Source organism: Carettochelys insculpta, chromosome 12 (genome assembly GCF_033958435.1).
Source record: "Carettochelys insculpta isolate YL-2023 chromosome 12, ASM3395843v1, whole genome shotgun sequence".
NCBI lineage: Eukaryota > Metazoa > Chordata > Testudines > Carettochelyidae > Carettochelys > Carettochelys insculpta.
Genome location: NC_134148.1, coordinates 26,762,035 through 26,789,909, shown reverse-complemented (window position 1 = coordinate 26,789,909; position 27,875 = coordinate 26,762,035). Strand labels below are relative to the sequence as shown.

General features: G+C 45.7%; 1 protein-coding gene across 4 annotated transcripts in view; it reads right to left on the bottom strand.

The window, feature by feature from the left end:
- The window catches only part of PDE8A (phosphodiesterase 8A), a 196,579-nt gene that overhangs the window by 14,490 nt on the left and 154,214 nt on the right, over positions 1-27,875 (bottom strand). For all 4 annotated transcript variants that reach the window (XM_075006290.1, XM_075006291.1, XM_075006288.1 and 1 more), the window contains 11 exons: positions 27,091-27,179; positions 24,693-24,744; positions 24,559-24,601; positions 22,113-22,190; positions 20,762-20,832; positions 19,535-19,699; positions 16,675-16,723; positions 16,275-16,410; positions 10,312-10,510; positions 4,137-4,354; positions 2,709-2,841 (listed from right to left, as the gene is read on the bottom strand). In XM_075006290.1, coding sequence (XP_074862391.1) covers positions 2,709-2,841; positions 4,137-4,354; positions 10,312-10,510; positions 16,275-16,410; positions 16,675-16,723; positions 19,535-19,699; positions 20,762-20,832; positions 22,113-22,190; positions 24,559-24,601; positions 24,693-24,744; positions 27,091-27,179 — 1,233 coding nt within the window. The remainder of the gene's footprint in view (positions 1-2,708; positions 2,842-4,136; positions 4,355-10,311; positions 10,511-16,274; positions 16,411-16,674; positions 16,724-19,534; positions 19,700-20,761; positions 20,833-22,112; positions 22,191-24,558; positions 24,602-24,692; positions 24,745-27,090; positions 27,180-27,875) is intronic.

Here is a 27,875-nt window from a genome sequence, read left to right as displayed (position 1 = left end):
CAGCCCTCTGTGGCCAGCCATGAAATAGCTGACATTTCCAAGAGGTCTCCCCTTAACACCTGAAGCCTGACAAGAAACTGGCTGTGTCCCTGGCCAGGCTCCCTCTCCCCGGAAAAAGGCTCAGCTGCTGACAGAGCCAGGCAAGGAACTGCAGCCATCACTCACTGAGCAAATAGCTGAATTTCAATCAAACATCTGATTGGGGGTTGTGGCAAAGAGATGATCGGCCAGATGGGGAGAGCTAACTGGCTGCAGAACCAGAAGACAGCTGATGAGGCTGCCCATGCAGTACCTGACTGGCTATCAACAACCGATCCTCTTCTGGGTGCTGAACATACTGGCTCCTTTCTTACCAGAGCTGCACACTGGAACACTCTGCCCTACATTCACCTCTGCCTGATCCCCCTGACATACATTTATTTCTCAAGTTTGGTAACAGGAGACAGGCATCTTGATATACCATGAAGACAGCACATGAACAGTCAACTTGTTAAGTGCATAAGGTCTGATCCAAAGCCCACATGGTGCCAACAGCCTTGCCAGGCCCTTGGGGAAGTGTGTGTGTGGGTGGCTCCATGCTCCTGAAGGGGCAGAGCCTTGAGTGGAAGGGGTGAGGGGCGGACCACAGAATGCCCCCGTCCCCAGCTGTCACAGCAACCCAGTGTGTGTCATGGAGTGCTCTGGCTGCAATTTAAAGGGCCCGGGGCTCTGCGCCCTTTTGAATCACCAGGCCTCAGGGCAGTTGCTCCTCCCCACATTGGCAGGCCTGAATGCCCACTGAAATCATCTTTGAGGAAAGCATCTTTCTACGACTTCAGTGGGAAACAGATCAACTCCACTGTTGATAAACGTAAACTGGCTGGGAATAATACAGTTTTACCAACAGTTCTTCTGCTTTATTCAGAACAGTCCTATTCCAGACAGACTTTGGCTTCACACTAAAAATTCACCCAGCTGCATTTGTATCATTAGGATGCCATGAGCAGCGCTAACTCCCACTGAACGAAGTTTGATTTCTTCCCCCTTGCTTCAAATACCTTTAGAGAGTACAGAACTGCACCAGCAGCAGATGGCTGAACACCAGACACAGATCTTCCCTAATCTCTTTTGCCACAGAGGCACTGCACAACACAAAATTTACAGCCACAGCTTTACAAATACTGCTCTGCCCACACCATTAAAGCACTTTAAAAATCATTTTCAGCAGCTACAGTGCTGTTGGGGTGCAAACTTTGCTGTAACAGCTTTTGAAACTCTTCTCTTTACAAAAACCATCCCAACAAAATTGCACGGCACTTGCTCTGGCAACAGGCCTGCTGGCTGTGGCTGGTATTCAAACGGGTTAGTTTGGTTTGGTTTTGTAAGGAGCGATTACCTAGCAGGCAATATCACAGACTCTACAGAGCTCCAGCTGGCTACTGATTCTGTCAATATCACACAGAACGTCACAATCACAATGTCTAACCGTTTTCATAAAAAATGAAAAACTTTGAAGAAGACTCATAAACGCTGCCAGACTGACAGCACTGAAAACTGGTCTTTTATGCACATAGCACGTATCACGTGTTCAGCTCAGCACACACATCCCCACACTGCTCCACAAGGGGCTCACATCCTGACCTGAGCATTCAAGCCTAAGAATGTAGCTGAGTCTCTGCTCTCTCTCAGTCCTTGGCAGGGCCAGGTTCACACTTCGGGTGCCCCTGGGTGCAGGGGTTTGGAACCCTGTCCCTACTGTCCATGGTGGCCAGGAGCTGTGGAATGAACCACAGCCACTCAGAGCTGGGGGATGTCCTGACTTCTTAGCTGAAGGTGGGACCTATAGGGTCACTCTGCCACCTGCAGCAACTTGGAGCTCTGTGGCTTCCCACCCGCCACAGCATCTCACAGTGTACTCTGCCGCTTTTAACTGTTAGGTGCTCCACTGCCCAGCATCTCTCTGCCCACAGGCTTCCCACTGCCAGCGCCCTTCACACAGCCCCACTACAACTTCCCAGAGCCCCACACAGATGGCCCCCTCACTGTCAGTGTAAGTAATTTCCAAATTAACCCCATTAATTCACAAAAATGTGGCAACCAGCGTAGACTTACGTGCATTCAGACCAGTGACTTAGAGGTGAAAGACTTTCTCTGTGTTTCTAGTGGGCCACTCACCATACTACCTAGGTCAGGAGTCAACAACCCCCGGCACAGATGCCAAGAGTGGCACACGAGCAATTTTCATTGGCACACAAGGCGGGAGCTCAGCCTGTTCCATCTTCCCCCATGCAACCAGGAACTTGCTCAAATTGGTCAATTTCCCAGTCCCCAGGAATGGCAGGGAGCCGGTGAGCTGCCACCTGGTTCCCAGCTCCCCCCCGACCTCACTGGAGCCAGGAAACTGACCACCACAGTGCCGGTCAGGTGCCTGGCTCTGTAAGAGGAGGGGAGCTGGGAACCAGACTGCTGACTGGTTCCCAGCTCCTTGCCACTTGCTGGAGCCAGGAAACTAATCCATGCAGGGCAGGTCAGTTTCCCGGCTCTGCAAGTGGAGGGAAGCCGGGAACCAGGCTACCACTTGGATCCTGGCTTGTCCCAATTTGCATGAAATTTGAGTTATCTGTGGTTGCCCAGGAATGCAACCTACATGTAGCTCGGGGATCTACTGTATACTGAGTGCCTCAGTCCCCTTTTTTCTTGACTAAAGGAAAATGTGCTGTTTTGCTTACCCCATTTTCTTCCAGTGCTGCCAAGGGTTTATTAATGCTGTTGACAAATTTGTTGACGTGCTCAAAGTGCTTTGTCATTTCTGTTGCTAGGACCATGTCGATAATGGCTTGACGAAGGGTTCGATACTCATTCCTGTTTAAAGAAGGAAAAATTAGCTGGGAGGGCTTGTTCGCTATGAACTGCTTGCTTAAACTAACTAAAGATTGAACCTCTCTCATCCAGCGTCATCTGTAACCCAGCATGATTTTAGTTATCCGGACGACCACTTATCATGGGTGTGGAAAAGTTTCCTGTGGTCCCATAAAGTTTGTTTACAACCACCAGTCCTGGCTCTCAGTGTTCTGTGCTGTTTATTTTGCTGTAATTTACCCCAACTGTCTCCTAAGAGCCCAGGAGGCAGTGAAAGTGTTGGTAATGTGCTAGACAATACTGACCTCCCATGGTCTGGCCTATTCTCTCATTTGGCACTGGTCAGGTCCTGAGAGTGCCAGACTAGAGAGGTTCAACCTGCACATACTAGAAAGCATAGGTGTTCCAGAGACAGGAAGGGAAAGGGGGAGGCAGAGAGAAGGGGCTGCGAAGCGGAATCTATGTTGTACAAATGCACTCTTTTTGTACAGTGGGGTGCAGTGAATAATACCGTAGAGACACAGTTCAGTCTTTAAGAGCTGCAGATGCTGGATGGGAAAGGAGATGCCAACTTCTTAGCAGAGCTGCCAAGAGACACTGTCTGCACATGCCTCCCGTGGTGCTCTGGCAGAACACTTAGCAAAGGGGCTTGCTCCAGCCACGTTTCCCTCATCACTTTCTTGCTAACACAGCTGGGTGAGTAGGGCAGGTGGAACTGTGGCCAAGCTCCCACCCCAAAATTCAGCAGCCTCTCCGTTTAGCCATCAGCCAGCCCTATTACACCTGCCAACTGGTCTGGTGTGCTCAGGGGCAGTGACTCACCTCTCCATTGAGCTAGTTGTACAAAATAAGGCATTGCTTGGCCCTACATGCTGAATGATATAAGACGTGTTTTTAAAAGGGACACTGGCAATAGTTTACAAGCAACCAGATTTGACCTGATTTTCAGGCTATAAAAACAGTGCAGATGTTCACATTGAGAGTTACATTTTAAAAAGCTTGTTCTGTATTTGGCTGTACCTAAGAGAGTGGGGGGCTGGTCCATGCCTAGAGTTCCTAGGGTTATATGGTAGCACAAACCATCAGCAACACTCTATGTAGATGTTGGCCCTCTCTGCAGTATGAGGGAGATGGGTATTGTTTCATGAGCAAATCAACCAAGTAGCTAACTCCACCCTTCCAGAAGGGGCGATTTTCCTGTGCTATGCTTCCTTGCCTTCCTTTATGCTGCCGTAAGATACGTAGAATAAGAATATTGTGGTTAATGGACTGATAAATGTCCCACATTTTCAACTCACCTCTCCATGTTTTTAAAGATATTGCATTTATCATCCCGTGTGGTGAGCTGGAAAGCCAGCGCAGCATGATGGCTCTCTAACACCGCAGTGTCATTGTACAAGATGGCTAGTTCACTCCCTGCATTGCACAGAAAGGAGTTTGTTCTTCCTGGGTGATCCACATCATGGACAGTGGCAGCAATGAGAGCAGCAACCTCGTCAATGGGATCCAGAGTTTGCTGGAAAGAGAAGGCAGGGACAGTTCGATTTCCTGGAAGAATCATTAGAAATCCTGCAGGGGTCCTTACAGGTTAAACTGAGCTGTGCAGAGGTAAAAGGCAGGATTCTGCAGATTGCTTAGGGTTAGATGTTCCAAAGAGCCACGAAACATTCATCGTGTGTGTCATGGAACTTGGCAGGACATTTTTGGACATTTTGTGCCCTCTAAATTGTACTTCATTCACAAGTTGGACCATGTGTGTCAAACTTGTAAAATGGTATGTTGGCGCGTTCTGCCAGGGCAGAAATCATCTCCAGATACAACTAAGTATCCTGGCCTGGAAAGAGGTCAGTTGCAGCTCCAGTAAATGGTTCAGTTTTCAATGAGAAAAGGCTTAATACTGGCAAAAAGACTCACGCACTACAGGCCCATTTTTGCTGACTTCAGAATCAGCTATGGCAGATTGGCTCTGTGAGACGAGTGAAGATGCACGCCCCTGTCTAAGCACAGTCTCAGTCCCATGGCCTGGCTGGCAGCCTGATGGAGAGCCATGCTACCCAATGCTGGAGTTATCCTTGTTATGTTTTGACTACAGGAGATTGTTGCTTTCTCAATGATGCTTTGAACCCATTCCCATGGCCCTGGTGCAAGATGTTCCTTATCTTCTGGTGGATCTCAGTGCTCCTCACTGGCTGTGGGGCTGCGTTTGCTGGATCTTTTTCCTGTGGTAAGGTTTTGGGGGTGGGAGGGCTTGGGCCTCTTTATTTGCAAACTTCTTGGGATGCAATGTCCAGTGTTCTCTGGGTCTACAACTGTGCAGCTTTTCTTTCAGCCTCAGAAGGCCTCTAGTAGCTTAGGAAATCTGCATTTTCTCAGAACTGCCCCTGAAAAATGGAGCAACAGTCACTGTCCCCATTTTGGACATTTACAGGAAGTGTGAATATCTACAACTCAGTCGGGCTGAAATTCACTCAAGCACAAATGGGCCCAAGTAAGGGTCTCAGAACTAAGTAAGCCCTTGACTAGAGGGTAGAGGAGAAAGGGATGGCAGGTGGAATGGCTGTGCAGAGATTCATCTTCACCCAGAAAAGCCACAGCAGAGGACTCCATGCCAGCTACAAATAGACTGGCATGAAACAAGGCCTCAGGGATGGATCAGAGAAGGGATCAGAGGATTTAAACTTATGCAGGTTCAGTGACCAAAATCCCCTTAAATAGCATAAATTATCTGTGGTCCTATTCCCGGCCTTAGGCACTATGGGTGTGTCTACATGAGCCCAAATCTTTGAAATAGCCATGCTAATGGCCATTTTGAAGATTACTAATGAGGCGCTGAATTGAATATTCAGTGCCTCATTCACATTAGGACGCTTCTGGCTGTGGCGCTTCGAAAGCACTGCTTTTGAAAGTGCGCGGCTACACAGGGTTCCTTTCCGAAAGGACCTGCACCTTTCGAAAAGGATCCCTGTGTAGCTGCGCCGAGCCGCATGCTTTCGAAAGCGGCGCTTTTGAAGCTCTGCGGCTGGAAGCGTCTGAATGCAAATGAGGCGTTGAATATTCAATTCAGCACTTCATTAGTAATCTTCGAAATATGGCTATTTTGAAGATTTGTGCCCGTGTAGACACAGCCTGAGTTGATGGGAGAGATAGAACCCTCCTCTCCCACCCCATTCCCCACCACTAGGTCTTCCCACACAACTAATGGCTTGGGCTTTCAATCTACAGAGAAAATCCTGCAGCCCTCTCACATCAGGAGAAGTTCAGCCTGAACAGAGATCCCCAAAATTAGCTACAAAGCAATACCCTGAATTATCCATTGATTAGAACAGGTCTTCATAAAAAAGCCACATCTTCTCAAAGAACTCTGTACTTGATTACATGTGGTTCTAGGGACAACTACATCAGCACAATGTGTTAACTCAGGGTGTGTCTTTATGGGCCTGCTGTACCAGCTACAGGGGTGTGAGCTGAGGTGTGCAGTAAAGTTTTGTGCAGCAACTGCTCTACAGTAACAGCTAGTGTGAATGAAGTGGTGCTCAGTTTGCATTATCACAGTCCTGTTTCAAACAGGATTATATTAGTACGAACTACGTGCTAGCAGGGTCTATATGGGGTAGTTACAGAGCAACTATGCAACTCTCACCCCATACTCATGCTGTAGGGCCATGCAGACAAGCCCTCAGTTGTAGCAAACCCATTAGTACTGCTAGTGTTAACAAGCTCTTCTGCCACACACTCCAGTTGGAGAGGTTAATCAGTACTTGCACCAGCAATCAATGGAAATAAAAATAATAATAATTTGAGGCACACATCTTCTAGAACTGGAAGGGGCCTTAGGAGTCCATCTAGTCCAGTCTGCTGCCCTCTTAGCAGGACCAAACACCAACTGTGACATCTATTTGCCCACCCCCTAAATGGCCTCCTCAAGGATTGAACTCACAGCCCTGGATTTAGCAGGCCAATGCTCAAACCACTGAGCTAGCCCTCCCCCATGAACAAGCCAATCCCATTGAACCCTTCAGGAACCACTTGTAAACTTCACCTTTATCTGAATTACCAACATTTTAGCTCAATCAGTGAACACCTGCTGCTGTACACTACTTCTTACATGACACCTGGACATACAGGGAGAACAGGGCTGAAGTGGTCCAGGTAGACATCCAGGATGCTTTCCTTGTCTATGTACTGCCCTTTAGATATGCTATGGGGCAATAGCAACTTGTCTCAGGCTTATTCCCTTTGTCAGACGAGATTGCTGTGCTCTGTCTAGCTTTGTAGGAATTTACAGTCCATCATACCTTGATGACACATTGCTAATCTTAGTTCTGTCGCGCTAAACCAGAGGGGGGAAACCACAGCCTGCAGGTTGCCTCTGGCTCGTCAGTCCTTCTAATCTAATCTAATCTTGAGCGCTTGCTGGGAAAAAGGGTCTGGGGCTTGCCCTGCTCCACATGGCTCCCAGAAGCAGCATGTATCCCTCCAGCTCTGTGTGCTGCCCCTGCTCCAAGCACTGTCTCCACAGCTCCCATTGGCTGTGAACTGAAGCTAACTGGAGCAGCCGGGTGGCACAGCACACAGAACTGCCTGGCTATGCCTCTTTACATAAGGTCCAGAGGACGATGTGCCATTGCTTCCAGGAGCTGCTTGAGGAGGTAAGGGTAGGCCAAAGCCTCCATCCGTGCCACGCAACATGCCTCAACCCCCACCTCAGCCCTCACCCAACTCCTGCCCTTCACGCCACTTGCTCCTAGTGTGGAGCACTCTTCTCCACTCCCAACTTCTCACCTGTGGTACCACCTGAGAGCCTGCACACACAGACAGAACCTTCTCCCTTCCTTCCCTCACTCCAACCCCCTGCCTTAGCCCAGAGCCCTGTCCTGTCCTCTGAACCTCTCAATCCCAGCCTGGAGCACATTGGTACCTCCCAAATACCTCATTCCCAGCACGCCCCAGAGCTTACAGCCCCAGCCAGAGCCCTCCTCCCCACCTCCACCCCAACCACTCCAAGCCCCTGCCCCAGCCCAGAGCTCCTTCCTGTACCCTGAACTCCTCATTTCTGGCCCTACCTCAGAGCATGCAGCCCCAGCTGGAGTCCTCACCAACCCCAGTTTCTTGAGCATTCATGGCCCTCCGTACAATTTCCATCCCCTGATGTGGCCCTCAAGACACAATGTTTCCCACACCTGTGCATCAATGAAAATAACAGTTCTACAAACATTATTTCATTATTTTGAGGTCCAGATATGACTTTTTATTAATGCTGAATCAAAAACCTGGCCCAGAAGTACTGCAATAAACTAATTATTCACACTGAGAAGCACCTTACTTGGCACATAGTCCCAATGAAATCAATAGGTCTACTCATACATATGTGGAGATATACATCTCATAGAACTGGAAGGGACCTTGGGAGGTCATCAAGTCCAGTTCCCTGCCCTCTTGGCAGGACCAAGCACCATCCCTTTTTCTGTTGTTTTTTAAATCCTTTGGCCCCAGATCCCTACATGGCCTCACAATGAAAGCACGCACAATCCTGGGTTTAGTAAGCCAATGCTCAAACCACTGAGCTATCCTTCCCCCCGATATTTATATTATATTGTTATATATAATATTATACGATATTATACAATATTACTATACATATTCAAGGAGTAAGATGTTATTCAGTGTGAGTACGAGTGTCAGAATCTAACATTCTTCTACTAGGTTAAGTCTGAACTGGAGTTAACAAAACCAGCCAGGTCATAACTGCTTAGATGTATGTGATGTGGTATCTCCTTTAATTTTGTTTATAACAATTTTTCTGTTCCTGTGTACCTACAGATGAATAAAACAACTTTTTCCAAACAGAGATGGACAGTCTCATTTCTTTAGCAAGGGGATGATTACAGATCCCATCTGTTTGTCATAAATATTTGCAGAAGGCAATCAAAGCCTTGACAACTTGAGAATTGAAAACTTCCAGTGAAATTCTCTCTCCTCCTTGGCACATACTACCTGAGAGTCAGCCTCTGGAGAGCAGGTTAATGAGCTGCAGCTCCAGGTTATAATACATACACCAGTTTTAATGAGAGGTTAGAAACTTGTTTACAATCATAAATTATGTCCCCTTTGACCAAGCTTCTATCACTAGCAGTAGCTCAGAGAGACCAATTCAGGATAGGAAGTTTGGTCTAAAGCTTTGGCAGAGAAGCATCCAATGCCACTCCAGGCAGCAGTGTGTCATTGTGGATTTAGTTTAGCTTTGTATTCCCCAGATCCCAGGTCAGCTGTATACCAGTCTGTTCCCCCCCAGATACTTTAAAGCAGTTCTCATTTACATAGGCAGCCAATAGTTCTATAGAGGATTCCCTCGAGGCTGAAGCAGCCCCTTTGGCTGGACATGGCATAGCTGCTGTCTCCCTGTAAGGTGCCCCTTACTGATGGTCACTCCGTCCTGGTGACCTCTCTTCCTATAGCTGGGCCCCCCCAGCCACATAACACCTTAGTCCATCCTTTCTGGTGTACAAAGAGTCCAACCAGCTGCAATCAAGTGACCTTACAACAGGTCTTCCACCTGTCTCTGAGCTCCACAGTCCTGAGATGCCTTCCTCAGAGGGCTTCATGTCACCTTATTTAGTGGCTGGTAGGGGAATCCAGGCCCACCCTCTACACCAACTCAGGGACCCTGTAGCTGGAAGCCAAGGTCTTCTCCTTCCAACTTTTACTGACTCCTTTTACTGCTTCCTCCTCTTCTCCTAGAATGTGACTGCTGCAGACCCCCTAGCTCCATAGCCACCAACCAATCTTCATTTTCAGTTAAGCCTGGCTCTCTCTCCATACACAGCCAGGCTCCTCTGAGACCCACATAAACCTTTTCAGGGCCTGGGGATGGGAGGGTACATACCTCATCAGAAGCCCCAACGGACCAATATGGTCATAGGGTATAAGGAAATCCCAGACATACTTCTTTCTTTGCTACTACACCACTAATGATGGCAACAGAAAAGGGCCATGTTTGGTTCTGTAGCTGCTATGCTTTCTCCATGACACCTGGATGTCTCCTATATGAGGGTGATCCTTCTGGTTGTAACAATGCCAGTCCTAAAGCTGCTTTGCTCTGATGGTGTGATGCAAAGCAGCTGCCAGGCACCCCAAGATATGGGCTTTTATTTTAAAGACCTATTGGACAACACATTCCCAATGAGAAAATGATGCTCACCCATATGAGATTCATACTGCTGGGTTGAACGTAATGGTGTGTTTTCTTTTAAATGGAGGATCGTTCTTTTCAAGTACAGCCTCGTTAAACTACTACGGATGTCATTTCTTATCTAATGTACTAAGCTGGTGTAAATCAGCACAGCTCCCTGGACTGCACATATGATTTACACCAGCTGGCTCTCCATATCAGTTATTAGGACTAATTTCTGCTAATGTTCCCACCACTTATGTACCACATCTTCTGTATTTTTTTTTTAACTCATCTACACTTACCTTTACCCTTTCTTTGGACAAGAAATAGGCAGTGGCATGCAGGACATCTGCAGAATGAGTAGAATTATGATAGGAGTTGGAGGAATGGTAATTGGCTTCAATAACTTGTAACCACGACCTCAGAGTTGATTCTGAACAGTTTAGGAATTCACAGATTCCAAAGCGAGCAAACATTTTGAGACCAAGATAAACCAAAGGCCTGGAGAGAAAAACAAACAGAAAGCCTTAAAACAAATGAGTTAGAAGGAAAAGAGACAGAACTAATGAGACTAGTGGAGAAAACATTTCTACTCTGTTGATCTGGCAGATGAAGTGTAACAACTCAGCTGCTCATAGAAATACACTTAATATTTGTAGAAATCTTCCATCTCGCCTCAATGTCTGGGATGAAAGCAGAGGTGACCTTTGGCCTGTGAGAGAGGGAGCTGGCACAGTGAGGCCCCCTGGTTTCAGCATTTAAAAGCTGGGGGGGGTCACGTGACTTATCTAGGGGCGCATATATCCCTCCTCGCCAGCGTCACCCACGTCTTGATATTTCACACAATTATTAAAATACTAAACAGGTTCTATCAGCCTTGCAAATCCACTTGCAGTTTTTTGTAGGGAGTCTTGTCTCTCTCAGGGCCCTGTGTATCCCACCAGCCTGTCCTTAAGATTCCACGGGCCATCAGCACTCCTGCCGTGGAGAGAGACTGCAGGTGATGCAGGGCTGCTGCTCAGGGAGAAGAGGCACCACCCACTGCCCTCCACTCTATACAGTAGACCCCTGACTGGGGTGTGAATTACGTTCCAGGGTAGGGGGGGAAGGGAACCAGGCATAATTTGAATTCATGCAAGTCAAGGTGGGGCTGGGGCTGTCAACTCCACCACCAGGGAGCCACTGGGGCTGGGGAATCCCCGGGTTAAGGGGGATGGGACATGCTCCAGCCCCAGGGAACTGCCGCCAGGGCTGGGGAATCCCAGATTAAGGGGGATTCCCTGGTCCCAGCAGCTACTCCCTGATGCTAGAGCTGGCAGAGCCTTCCCCTGTGAGCCGGGGATTCCCTCGCCCCGGCAGCTCCCTGTGGCTGCAGCTGCCGCTGGGTCCCCCTCAACTCGTGCTAAAATGAGAAATGTGAAAGTTGAACTGGCATATCCTGGGGGTCTATTGTATTCACATTGTTCTTCCAATAGCCTCCCATTGCTGCACCAGTGTTACAGCTCCGCCAGAGGGAGTGCTAGCACACACCAGTCCCTGGGCCTTGCTTATGTGAGACTCCCACTCTTGCTAATGTTGGTGAAGGGGCAGCAGTGGTCGTGCAAAGGTGGGGGCATTCAGGGAGAAAACACATGTAGAGACTAAAATCACAAAGCAAACAAGGCCAGCGTGCCAGCACGCGCTCTCCAGCACTCTCTGCCAGCTCTGGAAGCAACAGCTGGAATGCAGGAATCAAGCCCCACGTTGTACTAGAGAACAAAAATTACAGGGCAACTAAAGGAGTCTAACCCTAAAGCAGAGAGCACGTAATATTTTCAACCCAACAAAGAGAAAGTGTTAGTATAAGGGAGTATAGCCTGTTACAGAAAGACAGGCAGGGAACTAAGGGAGGAGGTGTTGCATTATACATCAAGAATCTATCCACTTGTTCTGAAGTCCAGAGAATGGTGAGAAGCAAACCGGTTGAAATGCTCTAGGTAAAGATAAAAAGGAAAAGGAAATATTAGTGGTGTCACTGTAGGGGTCTACTACAGACCACAAAATCAAGAAGAGCAGGTGGATGAAGCCGTTCTAAAACAAACAAAGAACAAAAACCCAAGACCTGATAGTATCAGGGGGTAGCCATGTTAGTGATGAAGTGAGTCTGTACTCATGAAAGCTCATGCTCAAAACTTTCCTCTTAGTCTATAAGGTGCCACAGGACCCTTTGTTGCTGTTACAAGATCTGATAGTAATTTCTCTACTCTCTTAAACCCTTGTACTCTGGGTGGAGCATAGGTCATCTACAAGTTTCCTCCACATCACTCCGTCTCGGAACAAAATTTCTAGCTGACCCCAGTTGTTGTCCTTCAATGACAGTAATTGGGGCCTTTAACTACCCAAGTAGCTGTTGAAAAATAATGTGGCAAAACAGAAAATTTCCAAAAAGTTCTTGGAATGTATCGGGGACAAAATATTGTTTCAGAAAGAGGAGGAAGTAATCAGGACAGCCATTTGAAGCTTGATTCTGACCACAGAGAGATTGGCTGCAAATTTCAAGGGGGAAGGCACTCAGGGTGAAAGTACTGTAACCACAAAATGATAGATTTTGTTATTCTAAGCAAAGGAAGAAGCGAGAACAGTAGAATACAGATAAAAACAGACTTTCAAAAGCAGACTTTAATAAGTGCAGACGCCTGGTAGGTAAAGCCCTATGGGAAGAAAATCTAGAGATAAAGGAGTTTAGTTTCCCAAGGACACAATATTAGAGGCTCAACTACAAACTATCCCAATCCGAAAGAAAGATAGGAAGAACACTAACAGACCAACATGGCTCCATCAGGAGTTCTTTAAATTACCTGAAAATCAAAATTAATCCTACAAAAAGTGGAAGCATGGACAAATGGCTAAGGAGTACAAAAGAACAGCACACGCATGTAGGGACAAAGTCAGAAAGGCTAAGGCACAAAATGGCAAAGAGACACACAAGGCAATAAATACATTAGGAGCAGGAGAAAGATGAAGGAAAGCATAGGTTCTCTGCCTAGCAGGGAAGGAAAACTAACAACTGACGACATGTAGAAGGCTGAGGTGTTTAACAGCTATTTTGCTTCAATCTTCCCGAACAAGGTTAATGATGACCAGGTATTCAAAAGAATTAATATTAACAAGGGGAGGGAATACCAGGCAAAATAGAGAAAGGACGGATTAAAGACTATTCAAGTCAGTTCCATGATGATGCAGCTGTGCTGAGTGCCTGGAGAGAATGGCTGCAGAGTCTGCCTGCAAAGATGGGGAGCTCTGCCCAGTGTGGGATGCTGCCCTCCCAGCCAGGGATTGTCCCCAGGCACCCAGCTGCTCCTCCGCTCAAGGACTGTCCTCCAGTCCTTTCTCAGACTCCTCCCTACCATGGAATTCTCCCAATCAGCCAAACCCCTGTCCTCTCAGCATCTGGACCCTGCCCCCAGCACTAGACTGGCACATCTGCCTGCTCTGCAGAGACAGTGTGCTCTGACAAAGGCATTTCAGCTCCCACCCAGGAACTGCCCCCTCCAGCATCAAGTCCCTCCAGCCAAGAACTGTGCCCCATGCACCCAGCCACTTAGCCAGGGACTTCCCTGCAGTACCCAGTCCCTTAGGAGTGCTCCCCAGTACTCACTACCCCATGGTGGGAGCACCTTTCCCAGGCCTGAAGAAAAGCTCTGTATGACTCAAAATCATCTCTCACTAGCAGAAGCTGTTCCAATAAATTATCTCACCCACCATGCCTTCAGATAGGCATGTTTGAAAGTTTTGCTGTGCTTAAATACTATCACCATAAATGCTGGAACATCTGGCCTCCAAATCAAACTAGCCTTACACGTGTGGGAGCGAGGACAGTGTTATTACTATGCAGAATTAGTAAGCAGAAATCTCCCTGTGCTTCGGTAAGAAGGAATTGTCACTCTCACAGCGCCGAGTTTAGATTTAATGAGCTTTCTGTCTTGGCGCCACTTCCATCCGACCACTCGGACTTGAAAAGAGCACTAATAACTTATTCATGCTGTGATTCACAGAACGCTTACTGGAATTTCTTTAGCAAATGGATAGCTTTGACTTAAACATACAAAGGACATGAAAGAGCATGTGAGCGACCTAAATTATAATTCTTTTAATTAGAGAAAACTGCAACAATCTATCCCCTTTGTCTCTTCCCAGTAGGGAAACAAAGAAACTGCCTAGTTAGCCTATACATGTGGGTTGGGATATACTTAACTCTTCATTTACTGAAAAGTTCACACTTAAGGCAATTATTCACATAGACTCCCATTTGTTTTAAAGTACAGTGGGGTCTCAAGATTCACAAACTTAATGTTCGCGAATTCAATTATTTGTGCGTGGCTGAGTGGCCGCTTCCCCCGGAGCTCCGGGCAGGAGCACCAGCAGCTGGGCTCCAGGTAGGAGCCATATTTCCGAAACTCAACATTCGCCAGGGTTCTCAACGTGGAGCCCTCACGAACTTTGAGAGCCTGCTGTATTTCTCTTTACTTATGGGAACATGAGGCAGACAAAAAAAGCAGAAGACCATTTTGCAATAAAATCTAAAGTTACAATGTCATGTTAAAGAATAATAAAAAAGTCAGATTTCTTCCAAATGTATATGGTTGTTTTGGTGGTTTCTAGGGGGAGAGTCGTTCTGATGCATATTTTGGGTTTTTTTTTCTTTTGTGGCTTATGTAGCAAATGGGGCCGACAGCCATCCTGAGCCCTGGGGCAAGGTGGGATGGGGACCCAGCTTTGCACCCCTGGAAGGGGCGGGGCCAAGGGTGGAAGGAGAGGACCCTAGGGCAGTCAGCCCTTAGTGCTACCTGGATTGCCATGCTGCCACCATCCCCGTCCCTCATGGCTGCGTGGAGCAGTGCTGCCACAACACTTCAAAAGGGGCTTGGAGCTCTGGGCCCCTTTGAAATGCCGGGCTCTGAGACAACTACCCCCTAGCCTCCCGCTCTTGGCAGGCCTGGTAGCAGAGACCTCAAATAAAACTGGGTAAACAGTCATGAATTCCTTGGCGTCTTGCTTAAAAGTGGTTTTGATCTATTTAAAGTAGGTAAAGATTAAGGCCCTTCACAGAAAAGGAAGAAAATCCATACTTTTTAGGGTCTAGGACCTAACTATGGAGATATACACATCTCATAGAACTGAAAGGGACCTTCAGAGGTCATTGAGTCCAGCTCCCTGCACTCACAGCCACCATCTCAGACAGATGGCTTTTTTTAAATCTATTTGCCCCAGATCCCTAAATGTCCCCCTCAAGGATCAGAGAATCACAGAATAACAGGGCTGGAAGGGACCTCAGGAGGTCATCTAGTCCAGCCCCCTGCTTCAAGCAGGATCAACCCCCACTAAGTCATCATAGCCAGGACCTTGTCAAGCCGCAACTTAAAAACCTCCAGGACGGAGCTCACAACCCTGGGTTTAGCCAGCCAATGCTCGAACCACTGAGCTATGAAAACAGAACAGATGTAACAGATTTCCAAAAGTATATTTCACCTTTAGGCCAAGACAAAACATGGACAATTTCAGTCCCAAAAGGAAGTCTTACCAGATCTCAATGAGTAAAAATAGGGATTGATAATGGAGTTTTAAGGTTAATCACAGCATTTGCTGGTACCAAAGTTTATTTGCGTCCATTACAACTCCTGGTCAACATCAACATAATGATAGATAAGGGGTCTGTACATTGTACTGTGAGCAAAAGTGCAGTCAGTTGAGTTTATAGACTTGAGCACTTCTCCTACACTTATCTGAAGTCAATGCTTTTAGAAATGCACAGTCTACAAGGAGCAGAAACAAGGTGTGATGTATTAATCCCTTTTGGTAAGCTCAGTAAGCTGACACTGAACATAATTTGTAGTTCAAATGCATGTAATTTGGATCCCCAGAATCCAACAGCCAGACTGGTCAAGATTTTCTTTTCCTCAGAAAAGGGAAGGCTTTCAAAATGATGCTGCTTTTTAACAATGCCACATCAAAAGATATATGAAGTCTTCAGCTGCAGCCAATATTTCGCTGCAGAAGTCAGCAGAAAATACATTTATGATAATGCGGAAGGTACTTAAAAGTATGGGAAGGAAGTAAAAAGGTAAGGAACATATACAAATGAGGAAGTTACATATACTCTCCTTCTGGAAAAAGAGACCCCAATTTGAAAAGTAGAGATATAGAAATTAAAATGCTGGGCAAGATGAGGAAAAAGTAGCAGCAAATTCATAGTAGTTTTAACTTACAACTCGTTTGCCTTACTTACCTTTTATGGGTTGCAGCCTCCAGTTCAAAGATATCGAAATCCCAGGATTCTTCATTTTCCATTGCTTGTGCTATCCTTGGTGGGATATCGTTAAGGGAGATAGGGGAGATCAAACTGCCAGGAACCTGATGAGTTTCTGTTAAGGAATATATTTGGTGAATAAAATTAATAAAATTCATTTGTGGTGATACCACTTTTACTAAATACTGCGGCTTCTCTTCTCTGCAAAACTTTAAACATTCTTAGCAATTCCCTTGCTGCTGTTTGGAATGCGTTAGAAAACTGGGTGAAAATAAAACAACAAAAAGTCCTTGGAACATTTGATCAAAACCCGTACTATGTTTCTTTAATCTGTTGGATCTGAATCTTTAGCATCCCCAAAACTGCAGAGGAAACTTACGTTTTGCTGACAATATGTATTCATTCCCTGATAATCTTCGCAAACCATCCTGTTAAATAAAAATTGACCATCAAAAAAAGTTCTCAGGTACTGTTCCAAATGCAAAATACTGCACAAGTTATCTAATATGTCACAAACTAACTGTGCAGTGATTCTGCACAGGCTTGACTATATCTTATTTCATCCTTACAGTCTATCTTATCGTTGTCTTTGTTTATATATAAATGTTTTAGGTATGTCTAGACACATACTTCACCTTCTTAGTAGAGCCCAATGGAAGGAAGATAACAAAATACAGACCAAAAAAACGTAGGTTACATTTGAGCAGTAACTTCTTAAGTTTAGGATTGTGGTTTGAGACAACATGGCCACGGCAAGAACTCTGCTTTGTACGCACCACCCAAACCTTGGGTCTGGGCGAGTCTACTCCCTCCCTGTACTGAGCAGTAGTAAGGAATAGGTGGAGAGCTAGCTCCACCCACCTCTCCTGCAGCCCAGTACAGCAGCTCTTGTGACTTGCTACTAATTCAGGCCAGCAATAATTTAAGGGGGGCAAGGAGAAAGCAGGGAGGAAATATGCCTCAGAGATCTCTACCTGAGAGTCAGTGCCTCCCTGGTTTCACGCGGGGATGGAGCCTGAAGGCACAAGTGTGCCATTCATGGTTAAAATAAAAAGAATTATGCATTTGATATTTACCCTGAAACTCATCAGTCTAAATGCTGGACCAATTCCTGCTTGATTCACAGATGCAGGCGGGATTTAGCCAAACGTCTTTTATTAGATGCAGTAAATTAATGCTGTCCCTGTATGTATAAACTAGTTGTTTTTCTAAAAACAACCTTTACAAACACACCCTTCTAACTTACTAATAACATTACATCCCTAGTGTACAGCAGAAGCAAATCCACATGCCATATCTGACCTGGGTAGCGTCTGCACTTTAAAGAATTATTACATCTAGTTACTATTTTAAGATCTGTAAGTAAATTAGTCTGGAGTTTTGTGACTTATGAAGAAGGCTGTCCTGCTGTTAAAGTACATTAAAAATTTCTTCAATAGTACTGCTGTGACACAAACATTCAGGACACCAGATGCAGGGTGGCCTCAAAAATAAAGGACTAGAGTTAGTTATAGCTGAGATAGCAGATCTGATTTCCCCGAGTGAATCTATATTCTGATCTAAATGCCCTTCCCATATTGAGTTTAATACAATTCAAATAGTAGTAATCTATATCAATACTTCTCAGCCTGGTGTTCATGTACCCTTGGGGGTACCCCAAGGTATTCCAGAGGGTACATCAACTCATCTAGATATTTCCTTAGTTTTATAACAGGCTACATAAAAACTTTAGTAAAGTCAGTACAATCTAAAAGTTCATTCAGACAATGACTTGTTTCTACTGCTTCATATGCCTTACACTGAAATGAAAGTATAATATTTCTATTCCAATTCATTTATTTGATAATAAGATGGCAGAAATTCAGCAAGTTTTCAGTAGTAGTCTTCTGTGATATTTTTGAACGGTTTTGTAAGTAAGTCGTTTTTAAGTGAGGTGTAACTTGGTGGTAGGCAAAACAAATCTGGCTCCTGAAAAAGGTACAGTAATCTGGAAAGGGTGAATTACACTTGCTTCAAAACCACAGATTACTTTAGGGTCATGTTTCTCAACCGGTGGTAAGTGTACCCTTAAGGGTAAGAGAGAGAAATCTGGGGGTATTTATATTTTTTTTCTGAAAAAGGGATACTTAATAAAAAGGTTGAGAAACATTGGCCTACCTGATACACTGAGACCTTCTCTTGTACATGGAATAATTTAATTCAATCTTCATCTGATCCTTTGCTGAATAAATGTTTCTTGCAGATCATTTTAAAAACACACACACACACACACACACACACACACACCATTCATCCTCTGAAACGTCCCTTCCCATTGCTTTGTAAAAGTAGATTTTGTTCTTTAACCAGTGAGGGTTTTGTATGTGACAGTACCCTCCCATTCTGTGACTCCTTATGCCATGTGATCAGGGACTGCCTTCGGAGCTGCGGGGGGTCAGAACACCCAAAGCGGCTGGTTCAGATGGAACAAAGCAAGCATGAGCGAGTGATATGTACTAATTCAAAGGGTAGAAGCAAAGATCACTCAAGCTGTAGCAGATTTTGGGAAGATGTGATTTCCCATGGGGCTGCAGACCCGTTTATGGGGACATGAAGTGCAGAGCGTGCTAACTAGTAGTGCTCTAATGCGTCATGTAGATCCTGCTGGCGCAAGTGACACTGATATAGTCTGTTTAGGTTGGGTGGCTGGGTTCAGGGAGGTCTCTATACACGTGCAGAAGGGCCAGATCTAATGGGGTAAGCAACAGTGGGGAGCAGTCTTCTGTCTCCCTAGGCCTGGCAGGGAAAATGTGGGGTTGGCTGGGGGCCTGCATCTGGCCATGATAGGGCAGGAGAGCCAAATGAGGGAGCCCCTGTATCCCAATATCCTGCAGACATCCAGCAAGCTTCCGTTGCCTCCCTCATGACATCCCTCACTCCTGTAGGTAACACCCCCTGATCTTCTCCCTCCCCCGTGAGCCTGCCTTCCTCCACCTCCCACACAATCTCTCATGCGCGCATCAGGATGCAGTTTGGGCTGCCAACTTACGCGCAGAGCTTTAGTACATATACTTGAGTATCCCATATAAAAAAATCAAAGGCCCTGATCCTCCTTCCTCTCACGCTGTGTAAAGCAGGAGTGATTCCATTCAATCAACAGAGTTACACTGATGCTACACTGACGCAAACTGGAGTAAGCGCAAGGAGAATCCAGACTGCCACGTTTAAGCCAGCAGTCATTTGCCATTGGATGTACTCACTGTCATCAGTCCTCCAACGAGGTCACTTGTATGTGGATCTTCATCTTTCGTCCCAAGCTGTGGAGAGTATAGCTCAGTGGTTCTTAGAATCTCCAACACTCGGTCTAAAGCTTCTGCCACAGGCATGGGGCTGCTTTCTTGTGCCGCATTGATAATATTGATCACCTAAGTTGATACAAGAAACTCAAAGTTTAGGAAAAGGAAGGAAGGGAGTGAGATTCTCCAGGACTGATATGAGAAGTCATCACTGCAAAACCCAGCAGTATTGAATTCAGATCAGGTGGAACAACTGAGAAATCTCTTGGGGATCAACAGTGAATCACTGAGGGTTTGTTACTGATTTGGGCCCAAGAGCGAGGCTTTAAAAGAGGCCACGCTTATTAAACAACTTCCTGTCATAAGATGCTGGTATGAAGTATCTCCAAATAGACTCAGCACAGTCCTCTTCTGCTTTTTAACAGAAGGCCACTTTAGTAAGCAGCTGGTATGAGTTGGTCTCTTGAATGGCTTCTTGAGACATATCACAACACAGCTGCTGACTCTGCGGGTGCTCTGGGATTCACACGCCAGCAGGGAAAAAAAAAAGTGGGTGCTCAGTGCTGATCAGCTGTTTGGCAGCTGGGGGAGGAGCTAAGGAAAGGGCAGAGATCAGCAAACGGCAGGCAGGTGGACGCCTTAGGGAGTAGCTGGTGTGGGTACAGGAAGGGGTAGGGTGAGAGTGGGTCCTTAAGAGAGGGGGCAGAGTGGAGACAGAAGAGGCAGATTGAGGGCCATGCCCTGAGGCACAGTGCCCCAGGGAAAAATAAAAGTCAGCTCCTATGCATTACAGTGATTGTATATATAAGGGAAACGCAGTCTCCCTTTGTAAGGGTAGAGTGCCTCCAGGCAAAGGAACCAGTGTGACTGTACAGAACAAGAGGAGGCTGAACATGGAGAGAGATGCAGAAGGTGCACACACCCTAGGTGGCAAGCAAAGGGGCTAGGCCAGGGAGGGGCAAGAACAGAGCACCTGCCATTTCATGGATCTCCGAGCCACACGCTGTGGGACACAAGGGGGAGGGAAGAAGTGGTATAAGGGCCAGTGTAAGCTTCTGTAGCCCTTGCATGTGGCCCAGCTTCTCCAGCCAGGCAAATGGTTTCTGCCAGAGGATTTCAGAAAGACGTGGAGGCACATTCTCCAAACGGTCCAACTGTCTGACATCACAAACGCCAACGACGGTGCATTACCTTGGTGATGGGTGCTTCAATAGTCATGGAATGTATCCTAGCCATAGAGGAGTGTCGCCGCTGTGAACTGCCTGTGCAGACAACAAAGCAAAATGAGCACCCTGCTTGACAATGCAGGGCCTGGCACCCAGCAATCGACAAGAATTCCTCCTTTGCCGTGCTGTTCTGGAGCAGCTATAACAGCACACATATGCATGCTCGTCCTGCTGTGCTGGGAAGGATGCACACACAGACGCATGCTGAATCACAAGGAGTGCAGAACAGAGCTAAGCAGCCATAATGGACTGGCAACAGAATTGCTGTTTGTGTATTTTAAATATTTTATAAATGTTCAGCCACAAGCACCATATGTACATTGTCTGTGGGGAGAGGCGGGCCTGTTACACTACAAGGGTCTAATAGCTGAGAAGACACAGTGAGTCAGATCATCAGCTGGTATAAATCAGCGCAGGTTTCTGGAATTTAATGCAGCAATGATGAGCCACATCAGCTCAGCTTCTGGCCCATAACAAGTGATGTCATTAAATCGGGGAATGGAAAACATACACCTTGTATGTCAATTAGCAATTTTTGTTCCGAGCAGCAAAGGCCAAACTAGGATCTGAAGAAGTGGGTCTTTCCCATGACAACTCATTATCTAATAAATAAACCTGTTAGTCTTTGAGGTGCTACACGACTGCTTGCTTTGCTCTGTTACCTGTAAAATGTGGCTACTTCTCTGCTACACCTTTGAGCTAAGAACATCTTCAGCATCAAAATTCATGCTCGGTTTTTAGCCGTGGTCACAGTCTGGTGAAAATTAGAAGTAAATCTGTTACTTCAAATTTTCACCAGACTAGGACTGTTGCCCAGAATGAACTGATCTATGTTTTAATGAGGGCTTTATGACACCAGGAAAAACTAGCAGTGTGTGAACTATGTGCTAAGGTGAAGGCTGATATGTCACGATGAAGCATAACTCCCAGATGTCTGACAGCGCAAATAACCAAAACTAAGAAGAAATTTAACTTTGAAACAGAAGTTAAAGAAGTTTTAAACAGAAAACTACAACAACCCCTCAATACTTTGGGGGCCCCCAGAATCTGCTGCCTTTATTAATGATGAAGAGTAATTTGCTCTTTGAGTAGCTCTATTGAATTATACAGCATTACTTATGACAATAAGTGCTAGTCATCGTGAGAAAGGGCAGCAGAATCTTGCCTTTCATTTCTAAGTTTTTCAAACAAGTAAGAAAAAAACACTGTTCAGAAATAACACACGTGGAATAGTTGCATAAATAGGACATCATTCATGGCTTGAGGGTTTAAAAAGCCTTGTGAAAAACATATAAACATCCATTTATCTAACATACCATCACTTCCTCGTGAGGTTGTGGATCTGACATCGAGCGATCCTTTCCGCCTATCTTTGTGTCGGGAAGTCTGAATATCTGTTGGGACACCAGCATTATACAAAAAGACTACAACAAAGGCTCTTCCCAGGTTATATGTTAAAGGAAATAAAACATAAGTAAAGTCTGGTAACACCAGAGCAACAGGCATAATGCTGCTGTTGGTTGGAAAACAGTTTCTCAGAACGGTATTTACATTGGTCTGCCATCGATGTTCCCACACCATACTCTCTGAATGCTGCTTCTGCCTCAAACAAAGATGCAAGAGTAAATGGCCTTCGTGTATGGGATCTAATAGAACTTTAGAGTCCTCCCTCAACCCATAGGGCTGGTGCAGAGAGAGTTCAGCCACAACGCTGACAGTTCTAGAACTGTAGAAGTAGGAGTGACCCTTCAATACCGCTGATAGAGCTAGATAGACAAGGTGGGTGAGGTAATATGTTGCCCTGGACCAACTTCTATTGGTGAGAGAGACAAGCTTTCAAGCTACACAAGCTCCTTCACAGGTCCTGTGGGTCTCCACTGCAGTGGAGCCACTGACTGCTTCCCTATCGCACCCATGCCAACCCTTCAAACTCTGCATGGAGTCTGTATTGTCTTTGAGGCTACCCTCTGCACCCAGCAAGAACGTTAGCTGTGTTTTGAACCATAAGCAGATATCATTTGGCTCTCAGGAAAGACAGACTCTTCAGTAGACAAGAACTCTCTGTTGTCTGAATAGTCCATATCTTAGAAAATCACCATGAAGTGGCATCATGCATCCTATTCTGCACAAAGAATAACACTTAATAAGCTAACTCTGACTTATGCTATAGAGATTAACTACTTAATCCTCAAAACAGCTTGTGGGAGGGAATCTGTTCTCCTGTCTTACAGATGGGGAAAATGAAAGGCAGATACAGTTACTTAAGCCAAAAGGGCAAGCTCTGAGCTCACGTAGGCCCACGCAGTCCCATTGCATGTGGGTTTATGAGCACAGAAAGTGGTTGCACAAGGATAGTGAGTACAGGGTTGGCCCCATTGCTGGTTTTTAGTTTTAATGGATGTCTGCCTGGCAGGTGTTCATCAGTGAGCTGAGATTGCCTAAGGCAAGAGATGAGGGCATTATTGTTGAGTACAACAGCAAGGAGCAGACAGAGAGTCGCAGCCTAGGACTCTATGTGGGCAGACAGACTCCTTCATCCCTTCAAAGTAACTAGCTTAGGGTGGGAAGATCAAAAAGGGAACTGAATTATAAGCCGAAGCCAAGGGCTTTGCAGGGAGGAGAGGAGGAATAAAGGATTTATTCTGAGTCCTTTGAAATGCCAGTACTGGAGGGGCAAATCCCAGCACCACTGGGGTATGTGCTTCTGAAAACTGCTAGGCAGGAGAGAGAAGAGTTAGACAGCAAAATTGTAGGTGGTTGCTTGTGTAGAACCTCTGGCGTGCCAGAGTATTGCTTTCTTCTGATTCACTCCATAAATGCCCTCATTGTCCCTCCATGCCCTCCAATGGAAGATGGACTCCACCAGAGACACAGGAACAAAATGAGTCCAGTCCCCCCACTTTTCTGTTTGTAACAGAAAGTGGATTAGAATAATTTGGTTCCACACACCTCCTGCTTCAGGTGGGAAGGAAAGTAAAGGCATGTTTGGTAGAGGGGAGCCTTATTAAAATGCACTGATGTCTCCTGCAGCACTGGCCCCAGATCCTGAAGTTGCACTAATGGAAGCTGCAATGTTTGGGGCAAATCCTGCTAGAAAACTTGAGTATTTTTTAAAGGGAGGAGGCAGTTAACTGGGTTTTAATTTAAATTAAATAAAAATCCAACAGGGAGTTTTCCAATCATAATTCTCCATAACATAAAGAGGTTGAAATCACCCTGTAAACTATGGAACTCTAAGGCCCAAAGAAGGCAAGATGAGTTTTCCTGCAAACTTCAATTGGGAAAAACCCTGGAATGATATGTATTTATCATCATATTCATCCACATGCAAATATCCCAAGATAGCAAAAGCTACAGATCTTTACTAAAGAAGCAAAACGAACATTTCATGAGTTACATTAGTCATGATGTAATTCCATCTAGATGATGTCCTTGACTTTTCTAATCTAGGTATAGCGATTGCATTAACTACACCACCTATCACTGGAATGTGAAACAGAGCCAAACGTGGTACCCGCTCATGGTTCTAACACAGAAACACTGAGTTTTCAAGGTTTGTTTGATCACTTCTGAAACAAATTTGCCAAGCACAGATAACTTGCTTTTATTTAGTCTTCCCCCCGAATACCATTTTATTGCTATCTAAACATTATTGTTTCCACTGCATTTTGTATCCTATGTTTTGAGTCTGATCACAGAGACCTAGCTGATTTTTGTCGACATTCATCCCATGCTTCTTGTGACAAAAATGCAGTAACGTACCTGTCTGAGATTCAGCCTGAACACGTTCACATATTCTTTCTGCCTACAAATCAATATTAGAAATCCAATTAATCAATTTTCTGGTCATACTGTAATATTCCCTGCTTAAGCAAAAAAGGACAAATCACCCTTACCTTATTGTTGTCATTGCACAGCCTACCAATTGACACATAGTGCCTAATCTTTCTGTAGAGGGGAGAAAAAGAGAACAATGTCTTATTGTCTCTCTGATTCCTAGCTCTGATTTACATCTAGAAGCAGTTTAAATTTACAAGATGCAAACCCTGCTCTGTGGCAGCTCAGAACTCATGCAGTTCAGCTGCACTGGAGGGCAAGAGGGAGGTAAAGTGGGATGCATGTGCTACATAGCCATGCTCTATGTGGGCTGCTTCTCTGCTGCTGCAGGGGGAAATTTTGGTGTATAGTGTGGCTGGTGTTATCTGCAATGATGTAAATCCAGACCAATGTTCCCTCTAATCTTTTCCAGCCATGTGCAGATTTTTTCCACCCCTGTGCAGAATAAATTTTATGTGTACATGAATGTGCACCACCAGTAAAACAAAACACTTCGCTGTGAGCATTCTGCTAATCATCTGGGCAGCATCTGAATGTCTCCTGAGCAGCCGCATAAGCACACAGCACACAGGGAACACTGGTCCAGACAGAAGACTACAGGGTTTTGGGCCAAGTAGTCACCTACACTAGTACCATCCTGTGTGCCATGACATTCCCTGTGCTGTGCAGATTTGCTTTGTACGTGAGTAATGTATGCATGAAAATGTTTCCACCTCCTTTGCTTTATATCACCAGTTGCCTGATGATTTTGCTCCACTGATGGAGAACAGAGAGCAGGAGTTACTATCAAATGATGCCAGCAATGTATAACATCCCCCTTTTGCCTATACACAGTGGGGTTTTTTTGCCCTCCGGTAAATGTCTGTCGGACAGGAAAGATGTTACATGCAGCCCTTTCTGTATGATCAGCCTGAGAGGGAAGGGACATGCAAACGTAGGGGCTTCTGGAGGAACATATGCTCTTCCATTATCAAGCCACTATTATTTTAACAACTCTGCATGTTTTCCACTGGCCTAGCCTGGGAAAAGGCATCACAACTAGCAAGTGAGGATCATCCGTGGAGGAACTGTACTGCCTCATAAAAATGAGGAGTCCTGTGGCACCTTAGGGACTCAGATTTATCGGAGCATAAGCTTTCCTGGGCAAAGACCCAGTGCAGCTGACGAAGTGGGTCTTTGCACAGAAAAGCTTATGCTCCAATAAGTCTTTGAATCCATAAGGTGCCACAGGACTAGTAGTTGTTGTTGCAGATACAGACTAACATGGCTACCCCTCTGATACAATACTGCCTGATGGTTCAGAATCAAACCAAGCAGTCCTGGAGCACCTTAAAGACTAACAATTAATAAATAAAATTGTTAGTCTAAGATGCAACAGGACTGCTTGCTTTTTTATGAAGCTATGGACTAACACGGCTACCTCTCTGAAGGTTCACCAGGATAGGAGGAACTGAGGTCTAAGAAGTAAGGTGCATGCATGGAATATTCTCAGAAAGTTTAAGGACTGCTGTAATATATGCCAGCTGGCCCCCTTTCTTCAATGAAATTTCCTAGGGGGACTTACCATACAAGTCCTAATAATCAATATTTACCATTCTGCCCTAAGCGTCCCAGTCAATGGCTGAGTGGAAGGACGGGGGAAGACGGGAGTTCTGGCTGAGTATGGAAAGTTAGCTCCCTTTGAGTGACGTTCACCTGGGATGTAAGTGTAAGAGACCTACACTGAGGAAGCAGTTGCACCACAGAACCAGCCTGCACACCAGCATGGATGGAGAAGATGGGAGGGGACAATGGTAGGATGTAGGCTCCAGGATTATGTGGCTCCCTCCAAGGGGCACCCATGACTCCAGAACTGCAGGCTGGCAGTTGCTGCAGGAGCCTGACCCTAACCCTGGATCTGCACTTGGGGTTGGATCTCACTTCTCTTGCATCCAGTGCAATCAGCTGAGCTTTATGTGCATATAGTGGATTTTATCCTCATAACTTAAGTGGTAGATAGGTCCCACCGCAGGCTTCCAGCAGTGCAGGGATGAATTTCACTACGATCTGGTCCACACTACTTGCTCACAGGCTGGGCTGTTGCACATGAGGGGCTGCTCCAGCTACACTGGAGCACCTTTCACCCACGGTGGCCATAAGTAGGGACGCTCCAGCCAGGCTGCAGCAGTTCCTGTCACTGGCGCACTGCAAGCAGGAGAGCTTCAGCCCAGCCAGATCAGTCCTGACCGCAGCCTCCCCGGCAGCCCCTCCATACCTGTTTAATGGGTTAAACCTAGCATTTAGCTGGTTAACCAATTAAACAGGATTTAACATCCCTAGTAAGTGTAGACAAGGCCAGAGAAAGTGATCGAGATCTGATGCAAGACCCACTGAAGCCAATGGGAGTCTCTCGCTTCAATGACCCATTGTATCGGACCTCAAACGCACAATGACCAGGTACTTAACTTTTGCACTTACCCTCCCTGTCCGATGACAGGTATTATCTTCACATTTTGTTGTATGCGATCTCCATTTTTGTTTCTGGCATAATACATTCCTTGCCATTCCTGCAAGAGTAGTGCAAGGGTAATAATGGTCAATTAGGTAATTTAAAAAATCTAAGACTATTTTCTATAAATTCCTCTTCATTTGCTACTGTCAAGAGAGCCAGGGAAAAACAACAAAATAAATCTCAACTGGATAGATTTTCATTGAAATGTGCCTCAAAATCCCAGACCCAGACTTTCATTGTTAGGGGTCTAAGAGGCTGTGAACATATCAGAAAGAAGAAATATGAAAGAGGAGGAACTGAAGATGCAACTTCGGCTGCGGGATCTCAATCCACTTGCAAGTGTCTCATTCTTTTAGCTCATTGGAGACATTGTCCACCTTTCCAGAAAACTCAAGACAGCCATTCCCTCTGCCCTGCTTTGGTATTTATAAATAACAATTTTAAGAATTTAGATTCCAAACTAATTTCATATAATTTTGAACCTGAATTTCAGAGCCAGAAAACATGAGAAATTCTCTCTCTGTATAATAGCACACTGACCAACCAAATGGGGAGGATCAGTACATGGGCCCCAGAGGAGTCCAACTCCAGAGGGACTGAAACATATCTAGTACTTGGTCTCTGAAGTTAGCACTCTAGGGCTACGTCCACACGTGCACACTACATTGAAATAGCTTGTGGCTACGTCCACACTTCAGCGTGGCCTAATGTTCTGGTGTTAAAGACTAAGAGCATCTGGTATAAGCAGAAA